This window comes from Alosa pseudoharengus, unplaced genomic scaffold (genome assembly GCF_046254945.1).
Source record: "Alosa pseudoharengus isolate Yale_2024_CS ecotype anadromous, Long Island Sound unplaced genomic scaffold, YU_APseudo_1.1 YU_APseudo_1.1_scf_1, whole genome shotgun sequence".
NCBI classification, from domain to species: domain Eukaryota; kingdom Metazoa; phylum Chordata; class Actinopteri; order Clupeiformes; family Clupeidae; genus Alosa; species Alosa pseudoharengus.
This window is the reverse complement of record NW_027468564.1, coordinates 42,992,749-43,012,639: the sequence shown is the minus strand read 5'-3', so window position 1 is coordinate 43,012,639 and position 19,891 is coordinate 42,992,749. Positions and strand designations below refer to the sequence as shown.

Sequence of the window (19,891 nt, the reverse complement as noted above, 5' to 3'; positions counted from 1 at the left end):
GGGAGGCTGCGTCCTCCCCTGTATGTGTAGTGTGTGTGCGTGCTTGACCTGCCCTGTTTGCATTGTGTTCTGTGTCTTGGTCTATCTGTGTCCCGGCTCTCGTTCCCAGTGAATAAACCTTTTGATTGGACAACTGTGTGGTTTGCTATCAAATCGTTACAATATTATCATATTAGTACTCCAATTTCCAAGTTATTTTTCATTAATATTCTGTTGTCTCTTCAGCACAATAAATGTAAATACTGATAAATAATTTAATGAGTAGCCTACATGATAATGAACTTCAACTTGTGCTTCAGTGAACTACAAATTTCAGCGAACTCGTGGTAGGCACGATTGAAGTGAACGGTGTACGTCATGGGAAATGTAGTCAAATTACATAAATAGCTATATTTTGCAAATCACATAATAATGTTATATAACACAACAAAATGGCTAATATTACTAACATTTGTCACATGAATATGAAGTGAAAAGCTTGCAACTTTTGGGTTGGATAAATTTTAATTTTTCAGTGGTCATCAGGTTCAATATGACAGAGAAATTTGGTAGGCCTAATGGTTGATCGTGGTTTAGGTACATTAAACCACGTTAAGCATTTTCATAATTTTCTCACATTTCATTGATCAAACAACTAACTGATTAATTGGAGAAATTATCAAGAGATTAATCCACTGAATGTAATTGTTAGTTGTGTTGTGATGGTATTAGAGATGTCTGTTTAGTAATTCCAATTTTTTGAGGAGATGTAGTGAAGTGCAATGTGTAATATGTGTGTCTGAAAACAACAGTTTTTAACATGTGTTGAGGTGTAATACTGTAAGGGGTAAATGGTGCTTGGATTAATTGCCCACAGCTTATACTGATTGTGACTAGGCCTTTACTGTCAATAACAGTTGTGAACCCTGGTCTGTAGTGATGGATTCATGTTCCATGTGCGGAAAGTGTGTGCGCGACAGGAGAGGGACTCTTGTTGTTTATGCTATTAATGAGGTCTGTTCTATCCTATTCCACTACCAACATTTATTGACACTTTCATGACTTTGCGCCAACGTCATTTGAGAAATTTTAATTTTTTTTTTGCATACAATGTGCTGCTGATGAGTAGAAAGGGAGCAGGGTTGAGAATCCCTGTCAAGGGAGAATTTTAAACACTGCTCAACACTGCTGGGTAACCTCAGCTTTAGGAAGTCCAAACACTTGTTGGTTCTACCTGCGGTGCACAGGTATACTGCACCCTGTTTATGATCAGCAAGGTCAAGGCTTAAATTAACCTCAGATAAGTCTGTTTCCATCACATGTATTTATTAAATGTGCAAATGTTGTGAAGTAATTGGTGTGACCCTACAAAGTCCTGTCTGAGCTATGACCTATTAAACTAGGCTTTGCAAATATGGGGTCGGAGTGAAATTACCTCACACATCCAGAAACCTTCAAGTGAAAAAACCTGAAACGACCTCACACATCCAGGAAGCTACAGCAACACACACTCAGCTACACTCAGCTACAGGTGTCAAATACGGCAAACCAGTTTATTTCTATCCCCTTTATAAATTTGTGCCACATGTTATTAGTTGAAAATTACTGGTTTTACCTTATCTGACCTATCTGACCTTTGCAATTCATGGACATGTACACATTGGGTTCACATTTGTAACTAGAACAACCCTCACACTTTCAGACTTTGTAGCTCCCCCTTTTCAATCTTTGGTTCCGCCTCCTGGAAACACAAGCAGCTAGAGGTCTCAAAATTCACAAGCTGTTTTGTTTTTACCCCCTTATCAATATAATATGTGACACATGTTGGTGCGCCTGAGTCAAGGGTGTCACATGCATGTTAAACAATGATACACTGCTATGACAGTTATGTTTTATAACTCCCGTGGTCTGCAACTTGGACGGGGTGCTGGAGTGAGAGCCCAACGCATTGTTATTGACAAGCTCTTTGAGAATGCTGATGTGGTGTGTTTGCAAGAGACTTTTTTAGCTATTCAAGATCTGGATAAACTCAACACTGTGCATAATGATTTCCAGCAGGGGAATCTACGACAGACCTAAACACCAGAATTCTGCGAGGCAGGATCCCAGGAGGTGTGGCCATATTCTGGCACAAGAAACTTGACTGGTGCATAGGAATCAAGGTGGTGCATAATAAGAATGTTTTTATAATCTTAAATGTATACATTCCATATGAATGTCATAAAAATGAAAATGAATATTTGAATAAGCTTGCTTTTATAGGGTCTTACATAAGGGAAAGTGAATATACATCCATATTTGTCTTAGGGGATCTGAATGCTGATATATCAGACACTAACTCACTTTTTGATCAATACCTGACACAATTCTGCAAACATAACAAGGTAATTCTGTCCACTAAGGAATTACTGCTAGCTGATAGCTATACACATGTGAGTGAAGCTTGGCATACTACATCCTGGTTGGACCATTGTATATACAGCTGATGCACATAACTGTATAAAGGAGGCTGAGATCCTATATGGTTTGGCCACAGCAGACCATATTCCTGTCTCTATGTTCATAAATACTAAGGGTCTACCTGAGCTTGTCTGTAGAGACAGCCATAAACCGGGTGAGACACTGGACTGGACAAGGCTCACAGAAGGTGACCTGCAATATTACAAGTTACTGACTGATGGGCACTTGAGAAATATTGAGTTACCTGTTGATGCAATTATCTGTGTGGATGTCAACTGTAAGAATGTAAGTCACAATAATGACCTATGTGCTATGTATGATAGAATTGTGAACTGTCTAGTCATACACCGGACTGTATAGTAAAATCGCATCTCACATATTCACAGACTCTATAGCGCCCCCTAGAAATTTAATTCCTAGAAATCCCAATTATTGCGAGCTTTTGGTTTGGACACATAAAGACACATAAAGACTGGTGGCACATAAGTGAATATTTATTATACGCATGCCAGGATGAAATAAGAACACAGGAATATACATTCCATTCTTGTTAATAACAAAGGTTTCAGCAAATATATCCTTGAAAAATAACATAACTTGATGGGAAGTGATGCTCAATGTATTCGTGTCCTGGGGGGTTTGGTCACTGTATTGTAGATCACAGGATCCACTTCAGCTCTATTGACAATAATAAAATCACGTCACCCAAAATGCATGTCATGTCACCCCATCCACACAGCAACAAAATTATGTATCACATCATGTCATGCCTGTGGATTTAGTCGGAATGGTTAAGGCAAAACTACTCACGGAGGAGTGTCCTTTGGTCTGGAGAAATTCAGTAAAGCGTACTGAACATCCTCCTGTGCTTTTTGGGTTTGGGGGTGCTCAACACTAGCGTAGGGGGCCATCTCAGCTTCCTTCGAGCTTTTGAATTCAACGCTGGCGTACTGAACGTCATTGTGCGCTTCCGTTTTTCGTCTCCATGCGAGATCAGAGGCCACTGCTACTGCAGCTACGTCGTCATACACCGGACTTGGGTCTGTCTGCGGAAAGAAAAAAGGAAGTTGCTCAACCTGCGCCAAAAACAGAAACTGCGACTGAAGTGAAAACAGTCATCCTCTCCAACTGTGCCTCGGATTGCAATCAGCGTGACTAAAACGCTTGGCTACACTGCAGTGTGTTACAATTGCAATAATCTGATTAAAACATCAATGCACACGTCGTTGAGGTTTTGAGCGACTGAAGACTTAAACCAAACAGAAAAAATGTGTCACATTTTCATACTTTTATACACACATTTTATTTGACTAACGTTTCGGCTTACCCATTCCAAAAGCAGAAGTGAAAATAAAATCTTTCAAATCTCAAAAAATTCAATCTCAAAAAAAAAAAAACATTATCCTGGCTAAACTAAATTTGGTTCAACTTACTCTTCATATATGATGAGATCTAGGAAACCCCATCACATGGTGAAATAAAAAAAAAAATCCCTGATTTCTGCTCCGTTTCAACCCTCTCTGGTGAAATTTCATCAACGTATGATTCATTCAACATCCTGGATACTGTCCCCTTGCAACAGCCTGGATACCATCCTCGCAAAATCCTGGTGTATCAGAATCATAAGTTGGTGAAATTTCACATATCACCAGTGTCATCTAGGCACAGGCATTGGCTACACAGTCACCATCCTCACCTGTTGTACAGAAATTGTTGTGTTTCCTTTCGAGGCAGGATTCCTAGACTTTTGTTTTCTGTTGGGGGAGGAGAAAAGTTTAGGGCCAGTTCTACACTGTTCACTTGAGAAAATCAACAAAAAGTAACAAAACAAAAAAATAACCATGATAATAAGTATATATACTCTTTTGATCCCGTGAGGGAAATTTGGTCTCTGGATTTATCCCAATCCGTGAATTAGTGAAACACACTGCACACAGTGAGGTGAAGCACACAGAGCAGTGAGGTGTTAGGTGCCTTGCTCAAGGGCACTTCAGCCGTGGCCTACCAGTCGGGGTTCGAACTGGCAACCGTCCGGTTACAAGTCCGAATCGCTAACCAGTAGGCCACGGCTGCCCGTAATACTCATGATAAAAAATGATTTATCGCCCCCAGCCGTGGCACAACTGGCAGGGGCACCTGCACCGTACGCCGGCTACCTGGGTTTGATTCCCGCCCCGTGGTCCTTTCCAGATCCCACCCCGACTCTCTCTCCCACTCACTTCCTGTCATTCTCCACTGTCCTATCAAATTAAAGGCATAAAAAGCCCAAAAAATATACTTAAAAAATGATTTATCATATTAGTATCTTTTGTTTTTACCATAGTTTATATTATGACCCTACTAACTAAGGTCCTGGTGCATGTAGAGTCAAGGAGCTTAAACTTTTGTATCTCTCACCTCAGCCACAGAAGGCCTGGGATCAGTAGGAGTGCTACTACTATAATAATCCCGATAGCTGCACCCTTAGCAGAGCCTTGCCCTATAGGACAACAGAATATTTAGACACACCAACTAACTAATCACAAAACACTAGTAGTAATTCAGCTTCACAACTTTACACCCGTCTCACAATATTATGGATGTAATGTAACACATTTGCACTGATACATGATCATTAGTGGTGTTCCACTCTACCATACTAAAGTATTCACTGAAGAGACAGAACTTTGGTTATGACTACATGAGAGCCTGTGCTCAGCTGTCAATCATGGATGACAACATGATCATGTGGCAGGCCTCAAGCAAAATCTGAATTATCTCTGTAATAAGAATAGGCTTTGTCATCATACAGAGTTTATGAATTATAGTGTGCCAGTGAAAAACACAGTCTCAACAGGTGATCTTACCTGCTATTGGCACTGACACAGCTGCTGAGTGCTGTTCACCAACACTATTCTGTGCAACACAGTAGTAGAGTCCACTGGTCTCGTAGCTGATGTTAGCGACAACGTAACTCTGGCCTCCTCCTATCAATTTGAGTTCATCACCAACCTTCCTGTGCCAAGTGTAGTTGTGCACAGGTGGATTAGCATCACTGGTGCAGGTCAGAGACAGCGATTCGCCCAATGCTCTGTCACCATGGGGAGCAGCAAGCACAGCAATGTTCCTCGGTGCATCTGCCAACAAAAACATCAACACGTCTTTTTTTATCACTATCATTATTATTATTGCTTTATTTTATTCATTTGTTAGATTGCATTATTTATTTATTTATTTTTATCTATCCACTTATTTAAATAATAAATATATTTGTTCATCTACATTTAACTGATAGTTAATATCCAGTAACTACTCTCTCACATACATCTGACATCTAAAGCAGCCTCAGGTGATGGATGTTGTTCATGTCCTCTAACAGCACAGGAGTAGCTGCCTGCATCCTCACTGCTGACTGGGTTTAGGTGGAGGGTGTTGTTGATGGTTCTGTGTCTGGTAGGCTGTGTGTTTTTGTACCAGATGAAGGTGGTGTCGGCCTTTAGTTTGCAGCTAGTATCACAGGTCAGTGTCACATTGCTTCCCTCAGTTACTGTATCAGCAGCCATTGACACCTGTAGATCTAGAGAGAGTAAAATTACAACAAAATAGCAAGTTACTCTTATTGTTGATGGAAGGCCAACATTCTCATCAGAGATCCAGTGGGTGAGAGGGGACATAGAGTTGGATTATGGAATTAAAATAGCAAGGTGCGGATCCAGTAAGTGTCCTATAGGCCAGAGTGAGGAATGTGAAGCCAATGGTGAGTAACTAACAGATGATTACATGTGTCTATTTTGGCTGATTAGTTCAAAAGTGCCACTGTAATATTGACAATATTATAAAATATTTGCCCTGGGCAAAAAAGTTATCTTCTCAATCTCGTCATTAATTAATTGAAATTATTATATTAATTGACATACCTGTGACAGAGATAGTTACTAGTCCACCAGAGAAGGCCCCTCCTGTTGTGTTTGTCACGTATCTGAATCGATATTGTCCTGAATCAGTTTCTCCCACGTCTCTGATTCTCAGAGTGCAGTTATGCTCCTTAGTACTGAGATGTTCCACTCTGCTCTCGTAGCCTTCCTCCAGACGCAGGTCTATAAGCACCTTACGCTTCTTATCCTCTCTGTACCAGAGTGTTGTGGTGACTGTCTGGTCTGTGGGGAATCCGTATGTGCAGGGAATGTCCACCGTTGAGCCCCTCAAGACACAGAAGCTGGTGGACGAGTAGGACACTCCCCAACAGTCCTTACGTGGAGCATCTAGATTGGAGGATAGGATATATTAAAGTGTGTGGCTGAATGACTCTTGTACTCTAGTACACAGATACACATTACAATTTAATCAGCCCTCTGACCTGAGTTATCTAATACATTTGATGTCAACAATCAGCATAAATTAAAGATGTTATGTGTAGAATTTATAGAATATTTGATGGTACATTGAACATTTGTTTCACACTCTCAATTACACAAAGCTCACTCACTCATCACTAGAGGGAACTTTACATAAATACAATGTTCATGATCTTCCCTGCAGGCATCATACAGGCTATTGTTTCATTACTGAAATAAACAGAATCAATTCATTCATAGCACAAGAATATAATGTATATAATAAGCTATAAGAATGATATGTTCTACATTCAACAGGAAGTTATTTAGCATGCCAAAAACGTAAAAAGAGCACTTACCTGCAACATGGACATTGACTCTACTAGAGTCCCTCAGGCTTGATGTGGATCGTTTTGTTGTGATTTTATATTCATAATAACCTGAGTCACGTAGTGTCAGGTTGGCTATCCTCAGCACACAAGTGTGTGAATTGTACACAAAACGATTTACATTTGGGACATTCAATTGTATTGGTATTTTCGAATCATTTTTATACCAAAACCCTGCTATGAAACTGTCACCAGCAGGAATATCATACGAGCACTTAAGAACCACTGTGGACCCTTTGAGTGAACAAACCTCCTTAACATTGTAGTTTATAACTATAGCCTGAAGACCTGAAACATAACGATAGAAAGACACACACACACACACGATATGTAATTAGATCATGTGAAGAGGCATTCTTATATATACTGTATATATATTTGGAGTTTGGTTCCAAAACCCTATATCTCCATTTTTCAAAACATTTGTGTTATTATGACCGCCGCGCAGCGAAGCGGCAGTCATATAGGTTTAGTCAGATTTTTTTTTTTTTTTTGCATGTCCAAATTTCCGTCAAGGATTCCCGGGACACTGTAAGACCGGGGTACACAAAACTTGGTGGGCATGTAACCCCACATGGATAGCATGGAACCTCCTGTTTTCGTTTTGATCTGTAGCCCCCCCGCTGGACTGGACCCCCCGAAAGACACAGTTTTCTGTGAATATCTCGAGAACCGTAGGGTTTAGGAGGACCATTTTTTTTTGTATGTTGATCTCAAAGGGCCATGTCAACCCATTCCATAACCACTCATTTCATGTATAGCGCCACCTAGTTAAACACAAAAAAGTAAAAATGAGGTGTTGTAATCGCAGGTATCTGTGACCTAACATAGTCAAAACTGCACGAAATTGGAAGTGTAGGATCATTATGACACCCTCTGAATGCACGCCAAGTTTCGTGGAATTCCGTTCATGGGGGGCCACACAATACATTAATTTATGTTACTATACACCAACTGGCCTGTAGGTGGCCGGAGACAGTTTTCTGTGAATATCTCGAGAACCGTAGGGCCTAGGAGGTCCACCTTTTTTTTTGTATGTTGGGGGCATGGATCATTATGACACCCTCCGAATGCATGCCAAGTTTCGTGGACTTTCGTTCATGGGGGGCCTTACAATAAAATAATTTATGTGAACATTTAGTGACTGTACACCAACAAGGATTCCCGGGACACTGAAAGACCGGGGTACACGAAACTTGGATACATGGATAGCATGGAACCATCGCTTTTCGTTTTGATCTGTAGCCCCCCCCGCTGGACTGGACCCCCCAAAAGGAGGGTAGGGCAGACACAGTTTTCTGTGAATATCTTGAGAACCGTAGGGCCTAGGATGACCAATATTTTGTGTATGTTTGTCTCCAGGGGTCATGTAAACCCATTCCATATGCACACATGTGCATAAACAGATACACACGCACACACATACATTCACAGTAATCCTACGTATGACACATACTCACACAGTAGACATATATACGCATGCATGCACATGCACACACACAGGCACATAAACAGGCAAACACACACACATGCACGCACACATACCCACCCACACACACATAAACATAAACATGTACACGCACACATGCACACAATTCAAGAATTTCTCAGAATTATGAACAGGCAAGATGGGGGTGGGGTTGTATAAAATGTATATTACATGTGAAATCTATGAACTAATCATGTTTTGGTACTTGTTGTCTAGCAGATACCAGTGAGAATTGAGTGTGCATAATGCAATTCAGTGAGACAGTTAGAATCATATATGCCTTTCAGCGTGACTTATTTTTGTGGAAAACATGTGCTGGACTGGGCGGCGGTCATATTTTGTACCGCTCTGCGGTACATCTAGTTTACATGTCAATTACATGGAAATTATCTATCAAAATTCATTGAAATGGAGGATATAGCGTTTTGGAACCAAACTCTTCATTCATATATATATATATATATATATATATATATATATACAGAGAGAGAGAGAGAGAGATATGTGAATAAAGATTTAAGGAATTTGTGTGAAAATGTGAGAGTATCTGCAAGTGATCAGAGCAGAATTTGTCATTTGACTTCAGCTTAACAGAAGATAAACACATAGTGCCCAATCAAACAGCACCCACCAATGATTTAGCCATAATTATAGGCCTATCAAAAGGCATGACGTGCACATATTTCAGTGCAGCACAACGCAAGCTCAACATAAGCTATCGACATCTCAACATAAAAAACTTACCAGTAGTGAATAAAATAAAATATGTAAGAGTGGTTCCTTTCATGGTGTTTCAGGATGGATATCTTAGCCTGGAAAAGCAAGCTCTGGTTTATAACTTTACAAAAAAAGTGATAAACGCGGATGAGAATGAAACAAATGATGGGGAAAATGTGGTTTATTTATTTTAATAGAAATGCTGCCGAATACAAAGGGTGTGTTTGAAACGGGAGACAGCTGCCTACTGCCTCCCTCCCTACATAGAGAGCTGTCTCACTAGACATGACTTTGGATTAAATGCATCTTTTAAAAATGAGCGTAGCACTCTAGAATCTTTGGTTAACACTACGGTATGACGTTAGCAAAGGCCTGACATTAAACTAAATTAGCTTACGTAAGCTAGCAGGCTAACAGTATAAATTAGTTTTACGGCCGGCAGATATATCAGACCAGACGCTATTATGGTTACAACAATGGCATAATCAGATAGTAAATTGTTTATTTCTAATCTGTAATCTACAAATCTAAGCAAAATAAGGTCACACAAATGACATTTTAAACAGATTTAGCAGCCATTACCGATGTCATCCGCCATGTTTGTTTACCTTTCTCAGCTGTTTCAGACGTTGCCGCAAGGGATTATGGGTAGGAGGGAGCATGAAGTGTGCATCGATGCTGCCTTCAAAAATGACTGTTATTTGGGAATTCTAAGATATCTTAAAAGGCAGCAGAATTTGTTTTTTCGGTTTCGAACCGCACTTGCTGCCTTGCTCCCCAGTTAGATATCATAAAAGGCAGCAACTTTACCCGTTTCGAACACACCCAAAGTGTGTGATGCACATTCCTGATGGCAATGATTTAATGTTATACAAAACAGTCTCAGTCAATTTGGTGTCACACCACCAGAGGTTTGATATGTGGAGTTCATTACTTCTTTTTGTAAGTTATTGTAGTTATTTATATTATTTCCTACACAATAGGAAAGTGTAAAAAAAATTGACCATACAAAGACCACAAACAGAGGAACTGAGAGCATGGCAGTTAGAGAAACAAATTCACTTATGTACATCTGGGGCCGTATTCACAAAGCCTTTTATCTTACCACTAGGAGTATTCCTAAATCACACTACAAAAATGTAGCTAGGAGTTTTCTCTTAAAAGTTATTCACAAAGCCTTTCAGACCTACTCTTAGTAAGGAAAAATGACAACTCCTAAACTAAAAGTGAGTCTTCGTTGCTATGGATGACGTCACTACTCATGCACGAGCTTGACTGAAGTGACCACCTTGATTGGCTGATGATTGTAACGCGGGAATGATTCCAAACACCTCCCTTACGATGATGAGTGACAGCAGTGGCGGAGCTAGGGGGTGGCTTAGGGGGCTTAAGCCCCGAATCTTTTTTCAAAAGCCCCGAATCTTTTTTTAGTGTTTTAAATTCCCGGCAACTCTTATTTCCAATATAACTTCCCCTCGGTTTCTCTATAAATGTCACAAAATGCTCTATTACTGAGGAAATATATCCCTTATTTTCAAAGCCCAATATTGAAAAATAATTTGACTTGCTACACGATCTAGGCTATGCCAGGTCTCTGTGCTATCCGCTATGGTGATTTCAATGGTTAGATTGATTTGTTTAGATCCAGTGAAAATGCTGCCTTGACAACGCTACGTCATGGATTCGGTGTTCCAAAAAGCCTCTGTCAGAAGTCTGTCACTTTTACAGTCTGTGATAAAACACTTTGTGTACATGTTGTTGAAACGTTATGGATATTAGAAAGTTTTTCAAAAGACCACCCAGCTCCGTTCAAGCAACAGCATCGCCCAGTGAACTGACGGATGGTGTTGTTTCAGGTTGGTGATTTCACGTTAAGAGCTTTCAGTCAGTTAGGCAGGCTAACGTTAGGCTACTTGGCTAGCTCCCTAAATGCTTAACGTTAACGTTAAATGTCCTCGTTCGTCGGCGGAAAAGGCAAATTCAGTACTCTCATAGGCTAGCTAAGCCTACTGCAGAATAAGAAATGCCAGCTCCCAAAACAAAGTGATCCTCGTCTTGTAATAAATTAGGCTACACTGTTTTGAAATGTCAGAAAAACCCATTAACAGTTATCTGCCCATGTCAACTTTTCAGTGTCATATGTTGCACAAAATAATGTTAACTGTTAGCCTACCTTAAAACCTTGTTGATATCCTATCCACCACCACAGATCTTATAATCCAAGAGTCCACATAAATATAAAAGTCATGTTATGTTGTTTTGGCTGCCTAACTAATTATTAACTAAAAAAAAACATTACAATGATATATTGAGAGGAAAGGGCCCTTTCCATAAGTGTGTTAATCAAGCACCATGCAGTCTGCATTCATAATCTAGGTGCTTGATTTTATGCACCTGTGTAAAGGGACCTGATGAAACCTATGAATAATCTTGCTAAATTACAAAATTAATATAATTTAGAAACGCCTATGTCAAGATGATAATGCATTCCTTCTAAAATACCCTTGTATCATGATGACTGGTCATACTGTAATTATATCATAATATTATGTATATTATAGTATAAGATATTCGATATATTTGTCACACAGATGAGATCAGGGAAGAGGAAGAAGGAGAATAGCAATAATAAACAACAATGTCATATCAAACAATAGCCTAATGAAAATAAACAAATACTATAATATACAAACCACAAGAAACGCTTAATTAACTAAGTACATGCTAAACAGATATGAACAGATGTTGCCTCAAAGACCCAAAACTATAATTTTACACAGTGTGCCAGTCAGATACCTTGAATCTGTTGAATGTTAGTTTCACATTTTTTAAGTCTCAATGTGTCCATTAGTTTACACAAAATTCACTAAAAGTCATTATTTAAGGGGTTATTTAAAAAAAAAAATTAAATGGGCTAAGCCCCGAATGTTTACAATGTCTGGCTCCGCCCCTGAGTGACAGGTGACAGGTCTGAGAATGCGTGCGCTACACAAGTAGTGCGAAGGACGGAGGATGAAGAATAACTGAATAAAAAGGCCTAGCCTAAATGAATAAAGAGTAAGGCAAAACAAATAGCCTAGTAGCCTATACATAGGCCTACGGATTGATGCAGTACTTTGCAACATTATTAAATGAATCTGTCACCATATGCCTAGCCTATGTTTGCAAAGAGGAGAACATTTAATTTGATTCACAATGAAGCGTTACATTTAATTTACATGTTGACAATGAGTCGTTTTGGTTGTTCTTGGTGGCGTTATTGCATCCCTTTTATGCCTACAATGCAAAATTGTTCCCTCGCGATTGGAAGCTCCTGTTGCCGCATACGCATTTCAAAACATCGCGACGTGAAATGCCGCAAAAAGCTGTTTGTGAATAGGTCTTAGTGAGTTAGGAGTCCTCTTGACTTCTTTTAAGCTGTCCCAGACTTAGGTGCTACTTTTAGGTCTAAAATGCTTCGTGAATTACTTTTTCCTAGTGAAAAAAATGTAGTTAGGAGTGACACGCCCATTATTTTTAGGAGTTGCTCCTAAATTCGCCAGTTAGGAGCTACTTTTAGCCTTAAAATTCTTTGTGAATACGGCCCCTGATGAATAAGTTGACACTCAAAGTATTATGTCGTATCTGAGATGCAAGATATCCATTTGGAGCTAAATCATAGTCAATGCCGACAATCAAATACACATATTTGTATTTAAAGTACTTTTAAATCGTCCATTCTTACCCTCAGATGAGGTGTCCGGGCAACAGAACAGCTTCAGGGGAACTGAGAGTGGTGGTCTAGAACAACAAGGAGGCCTACTCTCACTTCCTCTTTCCCTCTCTCATCATGTGGCTGAAGGAGGGAGCTCTTATCTGGACTAGCACATAAACTCCTACCATCCACACAACTTCCTCATTTCAACATACTCGTATCACACTGTTGCTTGGCTGTAATGCCGGACTTATAAGTCGTTTGGGATAAAAGTGGCAACTAAATGAATATGTGTAAATGTTCATCTTTTTTTTCCTTTTCACTTTAAAGACTGTGTGCCAGATGTACCAACGCTTTTGCACCCACTTCAGGCGTATTTGTTTCGCAACGTGCGTGTAAAATCATTGCAAGGTAGCCTATGATGTAAAAGCGCAAACTACCTGTTGCGGTAGCTGAAAATTCCTAATTGCGTTTTTCATGTCATGCATATGCATTCATGGGAGCATCCAGGGGAAAGTGGGAGTTTAGCGTAAAAAGATGGGAGGGGACGCGTAAAGAGCGCCTAATTATGTATTTAGCGGTATGTACAATGACTGCTCCTGAAAGCGCACGTCTATTCTGCGCCTAAATCCTTCCGCCTTGTAAAAGCAGGTGTTAATCCAAATTGCAGTTAAATGCGTCAATAAGAGAACCTTTCAAAGACAACAGAATCGCTATTTAGAGCACCAGTTTTGTAAGTATTTGTACTATCAAAAGCAACCTTAACTTTTGTTGGCCTTTCGAATGTCTTCCTTTCACTTTCACGTCATTCACTTAAACTTTCCTACTTGCTAGATTTGAACAATTTTCCATAGCCTATACTGTACGTGCTCAAGTAGTTTGAGTAAAACTACTGATCTTTATCTCCCTGCTTGGTAGATGCAATGCAAGAAGAAAGAACATATTTTCAAGTAAAGCAGTAGCCAATTACAATGAAGTGTTCCGACATTTAAAGGCAACTTTGTTAGGCTACAATGGTAGAAGCCCAGTGACACAGGACATGCATATACAAATGGAAAACACTGATGGGAACTGATTTTCATCGTATTCATGTTCTGGGGTGTTTGTTGACTGTACTGTAGATCACAGGGTCCTCTTCAGCTCTATAGACAAACATAAACATCTCATCACATCATCCTCAAACAGATAGTTTGTTTAGTGCACATCATTCTCAGAGCAACTAAACACACATCGCACACAAAGCATCAATATGCATGACACATTACCCCACAGACAAAGCAACAGTGTACATGGCACATTACCCCACACACAAAGCAACAGAATGAAACATTGTTGCAGTGCACTGCAAGGGAGCTACCACTCTGAAGTTTGAGTCTAGCGGTGTTGGTTGTGCTGCGTTTTGGTTCTGTGTGTTTGCGTTTAAAGAGTGGTACAGATGAGTAAAAGTGTACAAATATTACCACCGTTTCTCTCCTAACAAGACACTACAGACATACCACTTTATGTCTGTGCATTAAGTTGGTATGGTGAAGGCAAAACTACTCACTGGAAAGTGTCCTTTGGTCTAGAGAAATTCACTGAAGCGTACTTAATGTCCTCCTGTGCTGTTTGGGTGTGAGGACTCTGAACGTCAGCGTATGGGCCCACCTCTGCTTTGTCCGAGCCCTTGAACCTAACGCTGGCATACTGGACGTCATTGTCTGCTTCTGTGTTTCCTCTGCATGAGGGGTCGGAGGTCAATACGTTGTCGTACACCGGGCTTGAGTCTGCCTGCTGGAGGAAAAGAGGAAGTTGTGCATCAAACAACTCAAAAAAGAAAAACTAATTGTACCCAGCTTAGGGTAACCACAGTATGTCTGATAAAAAAAAATAACAAAAACCTGGACATATCGATGACCCGACCAACCACTTTGCTCATAAGTGAAAATGTCCATTAGACATTAGACCCACAAGACAAAATTGGCCTTTGTGCAGTAAGATTGTGCATGGCCCTGACAATTTTAAACATCTCAAGTATTCTCGTAAGGGGAAACTTATCTTAGTTAACTTATCTGAGCTGACCTGATTGCTTAGATACTGATGCTTGTGCTTGCTTTTGCTCGCTCTTTGCTAAAGAGAGGTAAGAGAGGGATGACATTAGATTTGCATTTACCATACCTTAGCCACATCTACAGCCACTTTTATTTAGTGTCTCAATAAAACATTGGAATAACTTATTATGTTGAACGTTTCATTTTCTTTTTTACTGGCCTGTCAGTCTTGTGGACAAACTGTCATCTTTGTCCTCCGCCTCGCCATCCATATTAACGGTAACGAACAATGTTGACTATTTGACATTAGGTAGACTATTCAATCTTCACTGCTTCTGCCGCCTGTAGTAGCCTATAGCTGCCAAGACAGACTCGCTAGATAGGCTACAGAGCCAATGATAGGGTATTCTACACACAAGAGACACCGACCGCTCTGTGTACAACGCAGGCTATTTCAAGTGGAGAGAAAATAGTAAATTGAACATACATATTCACATAGCCTTTTGAAAACCAGGACATTCAGTGTCCCGAGAGAGTGGATACATTTCCCGGGACAGGCTATTAAAAAAAAGGACAATTCCTGTAAAACCGGGATGAGTGGAAACCCTAATTCTAGCTCCTGGAGTTTAGGCTGGCCTTACATTGTCTCACTGAGATTACACAAGTAGAACTGGTCTGATGAAACCAGGATTCCTGGAATCACCCTTTCAGTCCTTCCTCTATCTATCTGTGTCCCATCCAGCATATGCACTGCGCAGTTCTGTGTTCTGGGATGTACTCACCTCACATCTGAAAGAAAACTTTTCACAGCGCAACAATGCTGAAAATATGTCATCATACTAATGCCAGTACGGCAGTAGTTGTTTTACACACATTTTAAGTAACTGTTAGTTTTAGATCAAAACTTTTATAGTGCTGCGTTGATCATAAGAATTTGGACAATCCTGTCTGGATTGAATCTATCACGTGTGTCAGTGTGGTCTCTGCCGTCACTGATTTTGAGTTTGTTTGTTTGTCTCTCTTTAGCACAGTCAGTATAATCACCTGTTGCGAAATCGTTGCGCTTCCTGTTGTGGGGGGAGCGCTAGATTTCCGCCTGCTGTTGTGGAGAAGAAAGACTTAGGGCCAGTTCTCATGAAACATCAACAAAATGAACATATAATGTTTTCCGTATTACTATATGTTTCACCACATTATTATATTATGAAAGTCATTTTAAGGACATGTATTTCTCACCTCAGACACAGAAGGCAGGGGAGCAGTAGGAGAGCCACTACAACAAGGATCCCAATAGCTGCAAACTTAGCAGAGTCTTGCCCTGTAAACAGAATATTTAAGCACACTTAATCACAATGTTTCACAATAGTGACCAATCATTACCCTTAGTATATTTCTTGGTCTTTTTGCCTTTATTGTGATAGGACAGTGAAACAACTGACAGGAAGCGAGTGGGAGAGAGATATGGGGTAGGATTGGGAAATGACCCGGGTCGGACTCGAATCCAGGTCCCTGTGGGCACTTGGACCCAAATGTGGTACGGGTGCTGAAACCACTGTACCACTGGATTTTTCACTTATCATTATTAGCACGTTTACTAACAAGTAGGCTTCCAAATGGTGAGAAAACAATGAGAGTGCAAAACTAACTGACACACTATAGTTGACAAACTTGTCTCTACCTATCAACCATAAAACCTGTCAACCATAAAACCAGCCAAAATTAGGCCTAATCATCAATACTAAGTTTAATGGCATTATTCCAGTGAAGAACATAATCTCAACAGGTGATCTTACCTGCTATTGGCACTGACACAGCAGCTGAGTGCTGTTCACCAACACTATTCTGTGCAACACAGTAGTAGAGTCCACTGGTCTCGTAGCTGATGTTAGCGACAACGTAACTCTGGCCTCCTCCTAGCAGTGAGATTTGAGTTCCCGTCTTCCTGTACCAGGTGTAGGTGTGTACTGGTGGATTGGCATCACTCCGGCAGGTCAGATTCACCGACTCACCCGCCACTACTTCACCATGGTGATCCACAAATACAGCAGTGTTCCGTGGTGGATCTACAGTACCAACAGAAAGAACGACACTACCATTCAGACTTTTTTCCTTTACTTGTTTGGTCTCACTTATAATCAGTTTAACATTTGTTGACATTCTATTTGATCAGTTAAATTTAATTGACAAGTTAATATCCAGTAGCTCTTTCACATACATCTGACATCTAAAGCAGCCTCAGGTGATTGATGTTGTTCATGTCCTCTAACAGCACAGGAGTAGCTGCCTGCATCCTCACTGCTGACTGGGTTTAGGTGGAGGGTGTTGTTGATGGCTCTGTGTCTGGTAGGCTGTGTGTTCTTGTACCAGATGAAGGTGGTGTCGGACTTTAGATTGCAGCTGGTCGTATCACAGGTCAGTGTGACATTGCGTCCCTCTGTTACTGTATCAGCTGTCATTGACACCTGCAGTTCTGGCAAAAATGGCAGGAGTTACTCCTCTAAAACCTTTATTATATATTATACAGTAACTTAACTGATGTACAGTACTTACCTGTGACTGAGATTGTTACCCAATTACCAGAGAAGGCCCCTCCTGTTGTGTTTGTCACGTATCTGAATCGATATTGTCCTGAATCACTTTCTCTCACGTCTCTGATTCTCAGAGTGCAGTTATGCTCCTCAGTACTGAGATGTTCCACTCTGCCCTCATAGTCTTCCTCCAGACGCAGGTCTATATGCTCCTGACGCTTCTCCACCTCTCGGTACCAGAGTGTTGTGGTGACTGTCTGGTCTGTGGGGAATCCGTATGTGCAGGGAATGTCCACCATTGAGCCCCTCGAGACACAGAAGCTGGTGGACGAGTAGGACACTCCCCAACAGTTTTTACGTGGAACATCTAGATCGGAAAGCAGGATATATTAAAGTTTTCAACTAAACTTCTCACTCTCATACACACACACAATTACATTTGAATTAACCTGATTTATCTAATGCATCTGGCTCTGATACTGACAATCAACATAAATGAAAAGCAAGAAGCTCAGTAGCCCAGTAGTCCATCAGTTCAGACTCAAAAGTTCAAGTGATAAAATGAAGACTAGTCTTGTCTAAGTTAGTGTAAGATATTAATAAATATGAATTTATATTGGGGTCATCATTGTGTTCCCAGGGCTCTATTACCAGAAATGACAAAGCTTCATATGCTACCCAGTTCTAGGTTCCAATGTTCTATGTTCCCCAGTCTCTGCACATCAGGCAATAAAAAGGTTCCTCAACCCTGTATTCACTTCACATGATATGGGTAATTGTGTGTGTGTTACCCAGCACTGTTGTATGGCTCTTGGTTTAATATACCAATATTAAATGGTTGGAGTGATGGAAACAAAGAAATGGGTGCACATCAGGGGAGTTTAGTTCAAAAATAATATTTATCTTTTCTTATACATGTTTCCAAGCTACACATAGGGCTAGTCTTTAGCTTCCACCATTGTGGTTGATCCTTCTGGCTAAATATACAAAAGAAGAGGGGGTTGGGCTGCAATAATAGCTCACACAGCATGCATCACCACAGCACCCATTTTATACTCTCTCTTGATCCTGGTATAAAACATTTACAATTACAATTAAAGCTATGAACCAAACAAAAAGTGTACTTACTTGAAACAGACAGAGTAACTCCATCTTGTCGTTGGAAATTTGTGGAAGGCGTCCGAATTCTGTAGTCATATACACCAGAGTCGCTAGTTATCAGATTGCTTATTCTCACTCTACACTCTGGAGAGACGTAGCTATACTCAATACGAGTTTCAGATGCTTTCACAAGTGTTGAATGCTTCTGACTATCAGTTTTGTACCAATATCCTTCTTTAAAATAGTAATATTGTGGAAGTGTGTAACTGCAGGTAAGGAGCACTGAGGAGCCTGTGAGAACACAGATGTTCTGAGGAGAGTAGGTCACAGTGAGGGGTGGTGTGTTGGCATGAAGACCTGAAACACAAACACACTCATCATGGGTGCACACACTCATCATAACTCACTGACTAACTCACACACACACACACACACACTCACAGACTTACAACAGTATTAAACTTATGCACACTCCCACAAACATAAGACATTAAAGCAACCCAAGCAAGATATCAGTGTTACTGTATGATATACATACCCAGTGTGCATAACAGCAGAATGATGTATCTTATTCTGTGCGTTTTCTTGTGCATAATGAAAACCTGCCAAGATGTTCATGCATTTTAGAGCCTATTTTATGAATAATATACAGTGTGACAGTCACAGTTTAATAATATAATAGTCATCATAATCAATCTCTCGGTAATACATTGTTTTCACTTGTTCATTCGTATTAAGAACATTTGTGTTGACACTTACCCCAGTTGATACTTCTAAATTGTCTGAGACTACACTGAAACATTAGAGGAAGTGAAAATGCAGCTCTGAAAGGAAACAGGGTATGAGGAGGGTAATTTATCCTTCCCCATTTCACAGATACTCTCTCTCTCGCACACACACACAAACATACATATTCACTTCTCACTCTCTTGTGTAACAGGACTTAAAATTACACAGTATTTAAAATCCATATTGTTGTTCTGGTTCCAGTCTGAAGTCTCAAGTCACCATGGCCCATTGTCCAATCATACAAGGGACAAGCTGGTGACAGAGCTGTCATTTCTCCATCCAGGACACCCACACCTTTCCCACTTCAGTAGAGCAATACACACACACACACACACACACACACACCTTTCCCACTTCAGTAGAGCAATACACACAGACGCACACACACACACACACAACACA

At 40.3% G+C, this 19,891-nt stretch overlaps 1 protein-coding gene across 1 annotated transcript; it reads right to left on the bottom strand.

Annotated features, from left to right (window-relative positions):
- Nucleotides 1-2,915: 2,915 nt before the first annotated feature.
- LOC143119050 (sialoadhesin-like) lies at nt 2,916-19,501 on the bottom strand. The gene is made up of 18 exons (XM_076280278.1): nt 19,460-19,501; nt 19,239-19,302; nt 18,728-19,057; nt 17,622-17,966; nt 17,287-17,541; nt 16,865-17,134; nt 16,308-16,389; nt 16,116-16,170; nt 15,103-15,150; nt 14,588-14,814; nt 7,112-7,470; nt 6,336-6,680; nt 5,744-5,995; nt 5,286-5,555; nt 4,837-4,918; nt 4,136-4,193; nt 3,250-3,485; nt 2,916-3,117 (listed from the first exon to the last, which is right to left on the bottom strand). The coding sequence occupies exons 2-18, from the start codon at nt 19,291-19,293 to the stop codon at nt 3,054-3,056; spliced, it is 3,333 nt and encodes a 1,110-aa protein (XP_076136393.1). The 5' UTR covers nt 19,294-19,302; nt 19,460-19,501; the 3' UTR covers nt 2,916-3,053.
- Nucleotides 19,502-19,891: the final 390 nt, after the last annotated feature.